The 15,557-nt window shown below is 51.6% G+C and overlaps 8 protein-coding genes across 8 annotated transcripts; 4 read left to right on the top strand and 4 right to left on the bottom strand.

Annotated features, from left to right (window-relative positions):
* The first annotated feature begins 111 nt into the window (after positions 1–111).
* Positions 112–1,139, top strand: STEHIDRAFT_164519 (cyclophilin). The gene is made up of 4 exons (XM_007298649.1): positions 112–173; positions 305–536; positions 603–737; positions 800–1,139. The coding sequence occupies exons 1-4, from the start codon at positions 159–161 to the stop codon at positions 904–906; spliced, it is 489 nt and encodes a 162-aa protein (XP_007298711.1). The 5' UTR covers positions 112–158; the 3' UTR covers positions 907–1,139.
* Positions 1,140–1,712: 573 nt separating this feature from the next.
* On the top strand, positions 1,713–3,248 carry STEHIDRAFT_127042 (Clavaminate synthase-like protein; the record flags this gene model as incomplete). The annotated part of the gene is made up of 6 exons (XM_007298648.1): positions 1,713–1,814; positions 1,942–2,375; positions 2,446–2,523; positions 2,577–2,862; positions 2,939–3,156; positions 3,218–3,248. 6 exons carry the CDS (start codon positions 1,713–1,715, stop codon positions 3,246–3,248), a joined length of 1,149 nt encoding a protein of 382 aa, XP_007298710.1.
* Positions 3,249–3,652: 404 nt separating this feature from the next.
* Positions 3,653–6,147, bottom strand: STEHIDRAFT_164517 (para-aminobenzoate synthase; the record flags this gene model as incomplete). The annotated part of the gene is made up of 3 exons (XM_007298647.1): positions 6,011–6,147; positions 4,083–5,959; positions 3,653–4,023 (listed from the first exon to the last, which is right to left on the bottom strand). The coding sequence occupies exons 1-3, from the start codon at positions 6,061–6,063 to the stop codon at positions 3,653–3,655; spliced, it is 2,301 nt and encodes a 766-aa protein (XP_007298709.1). The 5' UTR covers positions 6,064–6,147.
* A 216-nt stretch (positions 6,148–6,363) lies between these two features.
* Positions 6,364–9,837, top strand: STEHIDRAFT_127040 (ARM repeat-containing protein; the record flags this gene model as incomplete). Its single annotated transcript, XM_007298646.1, has 2 exons — positions 6,364–6,399; positions 6,454–9,837. 2 exons carry the CDS (start codon positions 6,364–6,366, stop codon positions 9,835–9,837), a joined length of 3,420 nt encoding a protein of 1,139 aa, XP_007298708.1.
* A 37-nt stretch (positions 9,838–9,874) lies between these two features.
* On the bottom strand, positions 9,875–11,376 carry STEHIDRAFT_46902 (uncharacterized protein; the record flags this gene model as incomplete). The annotated part of the gene is made up of 7 exons (XM_007297963.1): positions 9,875–9,953; positions 10,013–10,090; positions 10,153–10,323; positions 10,388–10,479; positions 10,537–10,687; positions 10,824–11,002; positions 11,263–11,376. The coding sequence occupies 7 exons, from the start codon at positions 11,374–11,376 to the stop codon at positions 9,875–9,877; spliced, it is 864 nt and encodes a 287-aa protein (XP_007298025.1).
* A 276-nt stretch (positions 11,377–11,652) lies between these two features.
* STEHIDRAFT_46064 (uncharacterized protein) lies at positions 11,653–12,757 on the bottom strand (the record flags this gene model as incomplete). Its single annotated transcript, XM_007297895.1, has 3 exons — positions 11,653–11,931; positions 11,986–12,583; positions 12,639–12,757. The coding sequence occupies 3 exons, from the start codon at positions 12,755–12,757 to the stop codon at positions 11,653–11,655; spliced, it is 996 nt and encodes a 331-aa protein (XP_007297957.1).
* Positions 12,758–13,556: 799 nt separating this feature from the next.
* On the bottom strand, positions 13,557–13,967 carry STEHIDRAFT_117253 (uncharacterized protein). The gene has a single exon (XM_007298645.1). It carries the CDS (start codon positions 13,790–13,792, stop codon positions 13,607–13,609), a length of 186 nt encoding a protein of 61 aa, XP_007298707.1. The 5' UTR covers positions 13,793–13,967; the 3' UTR covers positions 13,557–13,606.
* Positions 13,951–15,038, top strand: STEHIDRAFT_46629 (uncharacterized protein; the record flags this gene model as incomplete). The annotated part of the gene is made up of 2 exons (XM_007297950.1): positions 13,951–14,565; positions 14,628–15,038. 2 exons carry the CDS (start codon positions 13,951–13,953, stop codon positions 15,036–15,038), a joined length of 1,026 nt encoding a protein of 341 aa, XP_007298012.1.
* Between the last annotated feature and the right edge of the window lie 519 nt (positions 15,039–15,557).

The following is a 15,557-nucleotide window of genomic DNA, read 5'->3' as shown; positions in this document are numbered from 1 at the left end:
ACGCGTTTCGGGCCTCGGCACTGACCGCGATAAGATCAAGATTGGTCAGCTGATTCCCACGGCGGTAATCCTATAAAGTTGATCGTAGTCCAATTTCCCCTGTCCCCTCCACCATCCAACTCTTCCCATCGTATATATCCCCCCAACCTGAAAACATAATGTCTAACGTCTTCGTGAGTGCTGTCACTTTCGCCTTTGTCCCTTTTGGTCCTCGCTGTGACACTATTTTTGCATCGTGCTCCACGGGCTCCCAACTGGGCGGGACGAGATGTACTGATCGATATACAATTTTCGTGCATTCTAGTTCGACATCTCCATCAACAACCAGCCCGCAGGGCGCGTCGTCTTCAAGCTCTACGACGATGTTGTTCCCAAGACCGCTAAGAACTTCCGTGAGCTCTGCACAGGCGAGCACGGCTTCGGCTACAAGGGCTCTTCGTTCCACCGCGTCATCCCCAAGTTCATGCTCCAGGGTGGTGACTTCACCAAGGGCAACGGCACTGGTGGAAAGTCCATTTATGGCGAGAAGTTCGCTGGTCAGTTCTTGCGCACACTCGTCGCCATCTCAGCCACTGATGGGAAGGACCCCATTTGATGTCTAGACGAGAACTTCCAGTTGAAGCACACCAAGCCCGGTCTCCTTTCCATGGCCAACGCTGGAAAGAACACCAACGGCTCGCAGTTCTTTATCACCACCATCGTCACTTCTTGGCTCGATGGCGCTCACGTCGTCTTCGGTAAGTCGCCACTCGTGATTTGCTCCACTTCGGGCGCTAACTCCGCCGTTCTACTTCTGCAGGCGAGGTTGTTGAGGGCTATGACATCGTCAAGAAGGTTGAGAGCTACGGCTCCCAGTCCGGCACGACTTCTGCGACGATCACCATCGCCGACAGCGGAACCGTCTAGAGAGCTCTCATTCTCCATTGCATTGGTTCTTCGCGGAGCCACACATGTCTTTATTTCGTCACTAAGCATGGAGGGGGAAGAAAAAGAAAAGAAAGCAGTATATTGTCGTACGTTGTACAAGTAGCGGATCTCGTAGCATGTTGTATGTGTTGTATCGAAAAGGACAATCGATGGTAGCATGTGATGGGTGTATATTTTCTGCCCCGGCTGTGAGTCCGGGGACCGGAACAGCCTCAGATAGTCGTCATGAGAAGGCTCGAGCGCGAACTTCATTCAGCCATCATCCAGCCTCTTTCTTGCTTTCTTGAACGTGCATCTTGTGCCTAGCCGGCTGTCCCCATCGATAACCCCGTCCTTTAAGTTTCCGATTCTTGGGAACTGTGACTATGGTGCAAACGGCTTAGACGCCGCCACTTCTGTACACAACGTTGAGGACGGTGCCGCGGGCCGAGATTTGAGAATTTTCACTATCCCTCTTCCAGAAACACTCCTTTTGATGTAAGGAAGAGTTCCTCTAGAGGGATTATCCAAATTCTCAAAACTGGCAAAGATGAACTTTTGGATTTGGCCACCCCGCCAAATAATAATATTTAATTCATTTGTTTATTATTTTCCGAAAACCAAGGGGGGTGCCAGGAATTTTCTTTCAATAAATGGGGATTTCGACTTTCGCCGACGAAATTGGCCGCTGTACAAAAGTGGTGATGACTAAGCCGTTTGCACCATAATATACTCCTGGCGGTGGCACCCTGTGAAGTCGCGTCGCTGTTTTACCTTCAACTGAGACTACTGTAGCAAACTCGAAGATGGCCAATGACTCTGACTTCGCTACTCTGCCTATTGTCGACGTGAATCTCTTTCTATCCGGTTCCTTGGAATCGGAAGAGGTAGTCCAGGAGTGCAAAAAGGTAGGCAATATGCCACAAAAATACTGCGCGCCACAGCACGTTTGCAAACTCGCCGTCTCTGATTGCTCCCCACATTTGCCGCCTAACCACACTATTCCCCCGTCTGTATACGGTCTTGATCATCTAGGCTGCCGATGCACTGATCAAGTATGGTGCCCTGCTTGTACGCGACGAACGCGTTTCCGAGGACGACAACACTACCTTCCTCGATGTGCTCGAGGACTACTTCGCCCAGCCCCAAGCAGATCTCAAGCGCGACGAGCGTCCGGAGCTTTCGTATCAGATCGGTGTCACCCTCGAGAATACAGAGAAACCGAAATGCGCCGTCGACGAGCCTTGTCTGGATGTTATTGCGCGTTTGGACCCAGCGGAGAGGCCGCTCGATATAACGGCGCACAATCCTGATCCGAAATGTCGATTCTTTTGGAAGATGAGCGAGAGACCGCCGTATGAGACGAAGTTCCCGGGGTTAAACGCACCGAATATCGTGCCACAGGCAAGTGCGATACGAGAGAGATGGACGCCGACTATGGCGAAGTGGGGGACTTCCATGAAGGATGCGTACGTATCAAACTTTCTCTCTGCTTCGATATCCGTCGAGTCACTGATTAGCGAATCCTTTCTACCGCAGTGTTCAAGCTTTGGCCCAAATGTCAGCTGTCGGACTCGGGCTGTCCAAAGACGCCTTTACGGATGCTGGTCGATACGGGTCTGTCCATTTATACTATTCAATCTGTACAGCTCTCTAAACAGTCATATCAGTCCACATATTCTCGCTCCGACCGCATCTGATCTCAACCTCTACGGAAAGAAAGACACCATTTTGGCCGGTTTCCACACTGACCTCAACTTCCTGACCATTCATGGCCGCTCTCGCTATCCTGGCCTTCATATCTGGGCTCGTAACTCAGGTAAAAGGATCCCAGTGAAGCTTCCTCCAACCGGTCCGTACCTTCTCGTACAAGCTGGGAAACAGTTGGAACATCTGTCCGGAGGTTTAATCAAGGCTGGGTACCACGAGGTCGTCGTGAACGATGCGACCATCCAGGTAATTGATGTCCGCTCTCTTCGTTATCTGTTCGGCTTGTGACGAGTGGTGCTCAATTACCGTTCCGCGAGTATAGACCATCGAGAGACGAAAGAAAGAATTCACCGACCGCCCGCTCATCCGAATCTCTTCGACCTTCTTCTGGCATCTATCTTCTGATTACGACCTCGCACCCATCTCATCGCTGGAGAAACGCGCCCAAGAGATCAGGCTCCAGGAGGTCAATCTTGGAAAGATAGATCGCGTGAAGGAGACGCGGTACGAGCCCATGAAGGTAGGGCAGCAGGTCCAGAAGTATGTATCTCGCCTTCGCTTTGACTAAATTTGTACCGCTCACTGATCTTCCTGGCTTCAGTGAATTGAGGCACATTGCTCTCATGGCTTAGACCCACGCGACTCGCGGGATGCTACATGCCTGAAGGTCAGGACGCGGTCAACGATATCCATTCAGGGTTTTGTGCAATTTGTACGGTATTCAGGGATTCTACATGTAATGCTACAGGAAGGGGTGTAAATCAAGGTGTCAAGTGCAGGTTGAATGCAATTATAAGAATATGCAGGTTGAATGCGATGAGTATGATCTATGTACGTATGCAAATGCCAGTTGAATGTGGGGAAGGTTGCACGTTGAATGCAAAAAGTAACTATATGCAATAAAGATAATAAAAACGAGTATTAGGGCCTCACCACGCCCAAGAAAAAAAAACTTGAGGCTGTGGGGTGCGGGTCAGCGTTACGACTGACTCGTCGTTCGTGGTGCAACGGATGAAAGTCTCCGGCACGACCGCACCTAAGACGCCGCACTCTCGAACGTCCGCAAAACAGACTGCAGCTTGACCACCATCTCCTCCCACTCCGCATCCGGTTCAGAAAGCGCAGTGATTGCTCCGCCCGCGCCAATCGTCCATTCCTCGAGCCCTTCCTGCGCATCACTGGGAGCAGCGGCCGTAGTAGGCGTGTTAGGTCCGTCATCTTCGTCATCGTCATCGGAGGTACCGAACCGATCGTCGTGCTTGAAGCAACTGCGTATGACGACGGACCAGTCACCTCCGCCACCGACGCACCAGTACCCGAACACGCCAGAGTAGATGCTGCGCGGGCCGTCTTCCAGGGTTTGTAGGATCTCAACGCTGCGCTTCTTCGGGGCACCGGTCATGCTTCCTGGAAGAATACAATAAAATCAGGCGATTATTGCGAAGACAGGGAAAACAGGAACCTACCTGGTGGAAGAGACCGTCTGAGAACTTCCCAGCCTAGCTCACCCTCACTGTCGAGGTCGGTTGCACCAGACGCGTCCTGCGTGGACTGTCCTTCGATGACACTGACCATCTGCCACACAGTCTCATATTCCTCAATGGCACAGAACTGCTTGACCGTGACATCATCGCCAACTACACCGTGAAGGTCGTGGCGAATGAGGTCTACAATCATCAAGTTCTCCGCGACCTCTTTAGGACTGCCGGTCAAAGCTTTCTCCGCCACCGCGCGGGTGATACCTGGACCTTTGCGAACGGTGCCCTTGATCGGCCGTAGCTGACATTTAGTAAAAGGAGGCCTAGAGAAGGAAAGGAATCGTTCTGGAGAAGATGAGACGAGTGTGCTGGGGTGAAGACGAAGGTAGCCAGAATGTGGCGCTGGGTTTTGGGACTGCAGGAGTTTGTAGAAGTCCCATGAGGATGATGGAGAAGACAGTGACCGTGCGGATGTGCTGATAGTGGTCGGTGCCGTGAGACAGAGTTCGTAGGAGTTTCCGACGAAGAGGTGTTCCTTCGCCTGCGTGATCCGGGATTTGTACAGAGCCTCGTCAGGAAGATTTATGATAGGCTTTTTCTTGAAGATTGGTGGGATTCGTGTTGGCGGATAGGGCTGTTTGAGGGCTGCATCGGACAACCTAGAAGCCATGTTTGTACACCACGCTTGATCGTTTGGCTTTATGGACTGTATATAGAGCTTTCCGGTGGACTTGTCGAGTACGATACTTCGATCCACAAAGACAAGGTTCAGATCAGGACGGTGTCGCCGCCTGCGAGCTGTTGGGATGGAAAGCGTGTCGACACCGAGCTCATAACTGAGATATCCAACGAGACCACCCCAGAAAGGTATCTCTGGGGCACCTCCACGAGCTTTTCGACATCGCATGAACGACGCAATCCAGGACCAGGAGTCATGGTGCCCCAGGCTTTCTCGATGCCATTCACCACCTGTGAAAACGCGGACGTGTTTGTGGCCTACACTGTAGGTTATGCGTAGAGAATCGGTGGACACTGCGCCGATGATGGAGAACCGACCCGGTTCGGCAGCGGATTCTAGTAAAACAAATGGCGATGACTCGTCGGTCGCTCCAAGAAGATCGCATGCGCGGTGAAGTGAAAGTGTGGGTAATTCTAAGACTGTGGTGATCACGGTCGGGGAGGAAGATCCTGAAGGAGTGCTGGGAGGGGAGTGAGGACGGAGGTAAGGCCAAGTAGGTCCGACGATGCGAGTGAAGGAAAGGTCCCAGGGATGGAGGTCACGTCCATGAGCACGATTCCAGGTCTTCGCTAATCTCCAGAAATTCTGCAGGACTTCTAATCCTCCTCCTGTGGTACGGACCGACTCCGGATGGTATTGAACAGCCCAGAAGGGCTTGGAGGTATGCTTCACAGCCATAACGACCTCGCCGTTTTCTGTCCCATCGTCTGCCCATGCCAACTGTTCTACCTCACCACCCTCCTTTAGTACGACGTGCAGGGAGTGATAGCGAACGGCGAGTGCGTCTCCCACGCCTTTGAAAAGTTCACTGCCGCCGTGGTGGATATGGGAAATCTGGCCATGCTTGACGACGTTCAATCGTTTCAAGCGCGCACCGTAGGCCAAAGAAAGACTTTGAAGACCAAGACAGACTCCGAATATGGGTATCATGATGTCGCTGGTCAATCCCCATAGGTGGTTCAATATTCCGACGTCAGAAGGATTGGCTGGAGAACCGGGTCCTGGTCCGACGATGATGGCAGAAAGATGCGGAAAAACGTGAATAAGATCGTCGTATGAGATGGCGTCGTTTTTCACGATATAGACATGGCAATTGGGTATGGCTTTTCGACATAAGGCTGCAAGACTACCCGTAAGTTAGAGTGGGCACGATGAGGGTAAAAAGTCTAAGGCGCACTTGTAAGTGAAGGAGTCGTATGAGTCAATAATCAAGATAGAAGCATGAGACATTATGATTTACAAGAGAGGAAGAATCATGCGAGTGCAAGGGAGACCAGAAGAGCCAGCTTCAAGACGAGACTCGAGAGATATTGCAGAGATGGTGGGGGTGGGGAAAGTCAAGACGCCAAGCTTGTTCGAAGGGCTTTACAGATTTTTGGGTGAAGATAAGATTAGATTGATCGACGATCAAGTGTGCCTCTGCGCCACACTTTGCGACTTGTTTAGCGCGTTCACCAACCAGTCCCGCTTGAGTCCCGAGACTCGTCTTTGAGGTACAGCGCAGAAGATTGTACCAACTACTTAGGAAAAATGCCTGATACTTCATCGCAAGATGTGTTCAAGAAGGTAAGTCAATAACGATATCTGCTCAAAGCTTGTTGTCTGACTATGCACTTATAGCTCCAGGCAGTTTGCGTCCCTTTGCTCGAGAACTGGCAGCTCAATCCTGCCTCCGTAACACGGGCTCTGTCTCTATTGACTTCGTTGCTAGACATATTGCAGGAACAACAAATGGCCGGCGCCGTGCTATCGTCATCGCTTGTTTCCTATGCGCTCTTTCCTCTCACTTCCATCCTCCAACGCAATCCCTCTTCCGCTATCCCAGACCAGGTCATGGAGAAACTTTTGCTTTGTCTCGGTATTCTTTGCGAAAGCTGGTGGTGGGAGTGTGACGTGCGGGCTTGGGAACAGATATTCATGCTTTGTGGAGCAGTGGTCGGAGGGATCGAAGGCAAAGGAAAAGGGAAGGACAGAGATGATGAAACGAAGGATGCTGCTGTTCGCTGTCTCCATGCCTTGACGCGGGAACGACGCGAGGACGAGGATCCCCTTCTCGCACCCGGAACCATATCGCGCAGTCGTGACGTTTTGACCAAATTCCGAGTCCATACACAATCACCAAAGTTCATACCCATCCTTGGACAGACATTGAACTATCTGATCGTCACTTCTAGTTCACCACATCTGCCCCTGCAGCGGCATTCTTTGGAGGTGCTCCATAACCTCATCGCAATCTACGCGCCCGATGGTTTTGTCCCGTCCATTGTACCCGGAGTGGTCAGCACAATGACTAGGGTAGCCCTCGGCATATCCACGACTAGAGGTTGGGCAAACGGTGACATTGTTGCCGAAGCTCTGTCGATATTACAGGTCGTTGTAACTCGTTCCATCGGCGACCAAGTCTGCATCAAAGAAGGGGCCATTCGCGACGTTACCGATCTCGACGACTTAGCCAGTCTGGCGGTAGACACAATTCAGGATGCAGGACGCGACTCAGGACCATACACGACTCCTAGAACTCCAAGTTGGTTACAAGCAACCACTTCACAACTTATCATAGCTCTCAACACTTTGACACCGCTAGTATCTCACACCAATCCATCTGCTCTGCACGCATTGGCCGTCTTCTCCGCGTCCATACTGTCCGAAACCTCCCTCACCTTTCCGAGAGCACAGCCGCTCTTATTGTCATTTCTTCTATCGATCTCTAACTCGCCACACGAATCTGCCTCGGAGCAGGCGGTAAGGTCCCTGCGAGCCTTGCTGGACCCTGCTTCAGGTGCCCGCCAAACGCTACTCCAAACTATACTCCAAACAACCAAAGAAAACCTCTCATCCCTTCCTCGCCTTATTACGTCGCACTCGGATGCAAAGGTTGAGCACGTCACCGGTCAAATTGAGGCCGTTTGTCGCCTTCCATTTTATCGATTCGGCGAGAACACCACAGCGGGTGGCGCATTCGCGACGATCTCGAGAGGCGTGGGGTCGCTACTGGGACCTATGGGCGGTGTCGAAAAATGGGGATGGCGACTCCTCTCCGTATTGGAGTTCGACTCTCCTTCAATAACCGCCACTGGCGTCTCCGAGGCACAACTGATGCTCGAGAACAATGCTACAGACACCTCCATTGGGTTTCCGCACGTCAATCTACGGCATGTCGCCACACGGTCGACACAGCAATCCTTGGAACGAATGTTTCGTAGTCTAGGCAAAGCCAGCGGAGATGACGGCCTGTACTCCGTGGAATGGTTTGTCGGGGTTGGGCGTAATCGACGAGACATGTTCGCCACTGCATCGCTATGGTGCGCCTGTCGACTCCTCGAGGGAATCAGCGGCATAGATATTTATGGAGGAGACGTGCCCTCCACCCTGACTACCCCACGGAGCCGAAGGTCTCAGAAGATGGCCCGAGGGATTGCCAGGAGTATCGCGGACCTATGGGACGAAAGCGACGTCGCTGACTTCCAGGACACTCCCATTGCCACGGATAGCGAAACTCTCGAGCCGGACGCACCGGTAGAGCATGTGAGAGGATTAATTTCTCAAGCTCTAGACCCATCCCTTCGCATCGCAAAACATACCCGCTCTCTGTCCCGTCCTTCTCCCGCACAGCGTTATTTGCTTAGGGCCCTCAGCCTGCATCTTCTGAGCATAACATCCGGCATCCTTCAAGCTAAATTTACCCCTCTGTTATTGCACACTCTCTACCCGGTACTTCATTCCGTCATCTCTCCGGTTGTATTTCTGTCCACCACAGGATTAGCGGCGCTCAGTTACATCACCGCGAGTACGTCGTACGCATCTCCGGCCAATCTCCTTCTGTCCAATTTTGATTACGCCTTGGACGCTGTCTCGCGGCGACTTACCCGTCAGCTGCTGGATATCGATGCCACGAAGGTCCTCGTGGTGCTCATTCGCCTTGTCGGCCGTGACGTCGTCACTAAAGCCGGAGACGTCGTGGAGGAATGTTTTGACAGATTGGACGAATACCACGGTTATGGCGTGGTCGTCGAAGGTTTGATTGAGGTGTTGGGAGAAGTAGTGAGGGCCGTGGGAGAAGACGATGATAATCATCTGGCTCGGGAAGTGGATCCCGTCCTCGCTACATCTACCCCTCCGGATGAACAATGGCTGGAATCATTCTCGGACTGGTTTGTCCATAGGAATGATACGCCACCCGAGGAGGAGAAAGACAGCACTGATTACGGGCCAGTACCTCATGAACCATGGGGCAAGCATAGCAACCCGCCCGAGGAGGACGATGAAGCCAAGGCCCGTCAGGAACCTGATCCCAACGCTCCGCCACCTCCTACTCCTACACAAGCATTGACAACTCAAATCGTCTCTCGGTCAATATATTTCCTCACCCATTCTTCGCCCGTGATCCGAGCAAGAATCCTGGTCCTCCTCTCGACCGCAGTACCCGTTCTTCCCGAGTCAGCCTTGTTACCCTCGATTCACAAGGCTTGGCCTTTCATTCTTAATCGACTGTCGGATCCGGAGCCTTACGTCGTTAGTGCCACAGCCGGACTCGTGGAAGCCCTCGCCACAAGCGTAGGATCCTTCATGCATCAACGGGTATGGGATGACATTTGGCCACGCTTCAAGAAATTGCTCAGCACCCTCAATACTGCCGATTCTCAAAGCGCCCTTGCACGTCGGGCTCCAGGCGCCACTGGGACTGAGTCTGCTTATACCCACTCACATAGGCTATACAGGTCGGTGATGAAGACGATGACGGCTGCCATCAAGTACGTGAGGCCGCCGGATTTAGCTACTTGGGAAGCTTCCACGTTGTTTAGGCGGTTTTTGCATGCCGATGTGCACGAAGAACTACAGTCCTGTGCTACGCAACTATACGAGGAGTTGGCACGGAATAACGCTGACGCAGTATGGTTGGTACTCTCGTCGACAGAGGGGTCGGTGGAAGGGCCCGCGTCGTTCCTGAGGGAGGAGAGGTGGGATATTCGACAAAATGTTGCTCAAATATTGATATCTGTATAAATCAAATAATTCGGGTATATTGTATGTCATTTACGGTTCAAACAGTATCAGGCGGGGGTGCATGTTTTCGTAAAGCGATGCCAGCATTTTGGAAGATCTGTGCGGAGGCATCGTCCCTGATAATGATCCGAAGCAAGTGAGCACGATGGCGTAGCAATGATGACAGTTGACTTACACCTTGTAGCTGAGGTTGTAGACGACTTCCTTTACGCCTGATTGTACAATCTTGATGGTGCACGTCAGGCATGGACATCTGTGCGGCCTCCGTATGTCAGTGACAAGGTCATGATGAACTTGAGATAAAGGTGGACTGACGTGTTGCAATACAGCACGGCTCCATCGCCAATCCGATCACGGCCAGCTTCCAAAAGGGCATTCTCTTCTGCATGTAGACACAGACAGTCCTCTTTCAGAGAAGTCAGGCCATTGCAACGAGCGCAACCTCCTTCATTGCAGTTGGTAAGACCACGCGGTGTGCCGTTATATCTGGAAATAAATGGAGGTCAGTGATCGCCGATATTGTCGTCTGAGCCTATTATCGTCCACGGACCCTGTTGCCACGATCCGGTGGTTTCTCACAAGGATTGCACCGACCCTACGTTTCATACAGTTGGATCGCATAGATGCCAAAGATGCTAATTTCTTAGGAATCGCAGGTGAGATTGATGAATTACGGAGATAAGACATACGTGCGCTCACCATGAAGTAGGTGTCCCAACTGGGCCTCAGTCGATCGCCATTGAGAAGGTCAATGTCGTCAAGATATGAATGCAGAGCTGAGACAGAGTCAAATTCATTGACGATATGTATCGTCGCAAGTTTTTTCATGTTATGAAGTGCATGAGCTTCTCTCTCATCTCTTTGAACGTCTTCGGAGCCGTAGACTAGAACATCATGATCGCGGACGAAGTCTTCAAGTGAGCCCTCATAGGAACTGAACAGGCAGTTGAGAATAACATCGCAAGGTGATCCACCCGTAGACATACCTGATTGATCTCTTGAATCGTTGTAGAATGGGGGCATCGACGCCTATGAGCATGAACCAAGGCCGCTTGATGAATTTATCGAGAACATCCGTATTATTTAGATCGGTTGTGACGAAGTTTTTGGACCAATGCAATGTCACGTAGTCCAACATCTGAGATTCAAAGTCAAACAACATTGGCTCGAGCTCCGATGATCTTGGTGGTCTGTTGCTGGATGTAGGTGACGGTGGGATTGACGAGGCCAGGGAGAGGAACGAGTTTGTGGACCCAAGTACTCCATTGGATTCGTCATCTTCGAGCCCAGGTATATATCCATTTGGCCTGACCGAGGAGTAGGAGTCTGCTCGACTAGTTGACTGGGTTCTCTACGATGGTAAGAACCAAAATTAGCACATGAAAAGCGGCACGGCGAATGTATAGCAGCAAGTGGCGTCTTTACCTGGTGTCTGCGCTCGGGGTCGAGTTTGACGGGGATGAAAGCTTTGTGGTTGACGAGATAGTTAGCAATCTCCGACTTTCCGGAGAAACGAGTACCGATTATAGCAATGAACATATCAAGTACTGTAGGATCGGTAGGAACCACAGAAAGGTGATCCACGAAGATGAGAGGGATCAGAGTTGGCGTTGCGTGCCGAACGAGGACTTTGTGGCGCCCCGGTCCGGTGCGCCGTAGTTCATTCACCTCTACAGTTCAAAAGCGGAAGAATACCGCGGCAACGGATCACGCCAAGTTCAACATTCAACACCTATGTCTCCATGCTCTCGTAGAAGAACAAGGCCCAATGGTACTGCTACATGTGCGACAAAGATGCTAATTTACTCAGGATATTCACACCGACGCCGTCGATATCTTGACCCTTTTAGATCCCTTCAACATACCACCAGGTTCGTGGCGCGGACGTTTCTTCCTCTCCTTCGCAGCCGCTCGGCCTTTAGCACGAAGTTCCTTGGCGGCCTTCATGTCCTTTGGCGCGGTGGTCCGCAGTTGCTTAATGTGGGTTGGTTCCAAGCGATGAGAAGCCGGGTCGGGGAGAGTGATCCAAGGAGCGTTCAACAAGGGGACACAATCGATAACAGTTTCTAATTCTGATAGACAAGGAGCAGCAGCCTGTCGATATTATCTTAGTGAGGAAGCAAAACGGGCATTAAAAGCGGAACATACATCAATGGCTATGGTTGCAACTCGTCTCAAGCCCATGGCTTCGGCCAAGGTGAACTCGGCTTGTTTGGGAAGCGTAACGAGCTTGATAGTCGGTCGACAAATTTCAGAGCTGCCGGGAGTGGAATGGGAATTACAAGCAGCGATCAGTTGGGGCAGGTGGGCTATGAGGTTCGGAGGGTCGACATCAGATAAACAGACGAAGACGACACTGATTGCAGTTCTTGATTGAGATGTATCGGAATGATTCTCTGAGACAGAGATGGTTTCGCGGTGTGACCTGGCTTGATGTTCGAGACGCTTGGTGACTTCGTTTATGCCGACTGATATATGCCGAAGAATCGCGGGCGCACGAAGCGCTGCATCCGAAGATGACGCTTCTCCAGCAGGCTGAGATGGACCAGCCTCTGCCGTATCCACGAGCATCGCATTTTCCAAGGGTATTTTCTGCCCTTTTTTGATCTTTCGAGCCTCCGCGCTCCTTTGAGCTTTCCGCTTCCGGCTGGCGTGCTCACGAGCAAGATGATACTCGGAAACACCTTCGATCATGGCGAGAAGTCGGGCAAGAGCGGTATTTTGTACGTTCGCCGGTACAGATGGCCTAGATATGAAAATCTCAGTTCTGTGTTAAAATTAGAGAGAGTGATTGTAGCAACCATGCTATGTGAAATGGATTATGGAGGACGCTCTTGAACACGACTTTGCGCTCGAGAGCCTCTCTGTCCCTGGCTCGATGTGACACATTCGTGTGTAATTTTGCAGTTTTTGCGGCCATGAGGCGAATATCGCGATACGAGTATCACAGGATGATGAGAAATGCACCGGTTGGGCGTACTCGTCTGAAGTGGCTCAGGAAACTGGGTTGCAGGGCGCGTCCGTTGCCGTTCGCCACTCATCCGGCACCGAGCGAGTGTTTTCTCACGCTTCCGACCGACGTCGCTGGCCCGCCTTTCGAGTTGAACTCGACGTTTCTCATCAATCCCGATCCTCGTCGAGCCGCGGAACAGGACTGCGAGGACTCTCATCACCTCCGTCTGTCTTTCGCTTGGATCATTGCAATTCACGATATCCATATAGAGAAACAAAAGTCTCAATGCGCTCCCGTCGTGAGTCAATCTATGGTACCCAGGCATGCACAGGATTTCATAGGGATCACACTCGATAACGCGACGGATCATAAGTGCACCGAGTCATTTCGTTCAGATTCAGCTTTGACTATCTCAGTACGTATGTTTATCTTGAGTGTTCAACTTTCCTGAGATCGAAGATTTGTAGGGTTTTCGACACTTGCCACCGGTTTCAGCCGCCCAGACGCCTCAGCGCTTCGTCAATATGCCATCCTGTGCAAACGGACCCGTTTGCAAAATACAGGTTCTCTGTTCAGTTTCAAAGGCATCTTGTTTTGATGCGGTCCATGTGCTCTTGACATGTATCAGGATTGGCCGTGACCTGATCCATTTTCGCTGCGCTGTGCTGCGTGAGCAGCCTCGCCGGCATACTGTATGCCTATTCCTTCGCAAATGCTCGGACAACATCCTTTCCGCCTTGTTCTCAAAATTGATTGGGGAGAATTTACGGCTCGCGTAAACCATTCTCATCAGCATAGCTGCGGCCCGTATGCGGTTCAGTTTGGATTGGATCCAGCGTCGGTGGCTGCGTTCCCTGGTTTGTCACGACAACGAAGCGTATGTTTCACTAGGAACAGGATTCGGTCACATCGAGTGTATGCGTGGATCTCGCGCCAGGCGGATGGCTTCGACCTCCGTCCCATCAAGGGGATTTTTGACTCGTCCCTAGGAGGCTGAGTCATTTATTCGCCACAACTCCTTCATACCTTGAACAGCCTACTGAATATCGAGGTACTTAAGCAGTTGTCGTTAAGTCGATGTCTTCCAGTTTCTCATCCATTACCTTCCCGTCACATTCTCCTCCATCCTCGTCCTTTGAACATTCCCCTCATCCTCTAACATGCCCGTCGCCATCACCAAACCCCTTGTCCACGTCTATGACGATGCAAGCTCACTACCTTCCAGTGTTTGGGAAGCATTCCGCAACAACGAACGCGACTCAAATATCATGTACCCACACGCAATAGCGTCCGCCTCATCTCCAAGGCGCGATCCCAACACCTTTTGGATGACCTGTTCGTCCTATCGGTCTGTGAACGGTACATCATCTCTATCCATCGACCTCGTCCTCTCCTGCGGAAATGGTCCCCTAGGATCATCGCCTATCTTCATATTCGCCACTGCACCATTCGAGGCCCTCACATCATCATACCTCATGCCTCGCATCGAAGAACTCGTCTACACTCTCGCCGAGCACGTCCCCGTGGAGCGCGTTTTCTCCGTCTTCGCACCAGAACCCGTCACCCGCATCTTCAGACACTTGTGGTCTACCCTTACACGGGTTGCGTTCTACGAGGAGCCTTACTACGCAGCGAAATTCGCGACCTGCACACGGGAGACGTTTGTCGACAGGCGCATGACGCTCTTCAACGACATCACCTACGTTCCCCGCTTGGCAGTAGAAAGTGATCTGGAGGCGGTTGCCGACCTGTGCAAAGGCTTTGCATCGACATCAGTACGTGCAAACCCTTAGCTCCTTCCTTCATATCATGTATTGACAATACTCGGTTATATCAGGAACCATTCATTCTGTCGGAACAGGGAGCTCTTAAGGATGCCGCGTACATGATCCGTCACCGCTGTATCTGGGTCCTTGAAGCCCGAGTAGCTGGCCGACGCCCCGAGCTATCCTCCATCGTGGCCTCGTGCCGCCAATCATCAGACGTCGCAGCGATTACCAAAGTTTACACCAACCCTCGGTGGAGAAAGAAGGGATGTGCTGAACGCCTAGTTCGTTGGGTATGCAAGCACCTGCTCAAGACGAAGTCGAGTCTCGTGCTCTACGTCGCCCACGATAACCCCGCCGCCGCTGGTGTTTACAAGCGTGTCGGGTTTGTCGGGACGGGTGTCGGTAAGGAGACGGAGGAGTCGGAGCCCTGGTTGGAGGTTGGCTTCGACCGTTCAGTTGTCAAGCTTGGACACTGGTAATTGTCTTCGGTTGTCTGCATTCTGTCTATCCCGCAATATTCTTTCTGTCAGCAAAACCTCACGGACACGGACTTGCAATTTGCATACCCTTATCTTATACTTACACTACAACCCCTCTATTTACTTCCCCCTATTTATCGGATTGAAAGCTCGCCTCGAATGTAGCATTAGCCTCACACAACTCCCTTCTGTGCATCACCCATACAACTGTCTCCCTTCCCCATTCCCCTTCCCCCTTCTCTTGCCGTCATCACCTTTTTTTCTTTTTTGTGAAATACGCCAAAGTGCGTTCCCAGTGTCTTCATTTTCTCCAACATCTTACCTGCCTCAATCTATCTGTTGGGTCTTCGATTCAATGACGACCCATCTCTTGCAATGTCAAAAGACTTCTTGCTTCACAGCCAACGTTTAGCTCGCCCTCGCTTACTCGCCTGTTAGTGCTAACGTATCCTCCTACCTAAGTCATTGTGCTACAAGATGAGCGGATGTACTCAGCTTTGACGTACCCCGAGCATGAAG

The sequence above is a fragment of the Stereum hirsutum genome (genome assembly GCF_000264905.1).
Source record: "Stereum hirsutum FP-91666 SS1 unplaced genomic scaffold STEHIscaffold_1, whole genome shotgun sequence".
NCBI lineage: Eukaryota > Fungi > Basidiomycota > Agaricomycetes > Russulales > Stereaceae > Stereum > Stereum hirsutum.
The sequence above is the reverse complement of the archived record's forward strand: the minus strand, read 5'-3'. Positions and strand labels throughout refer to the sequence as shown.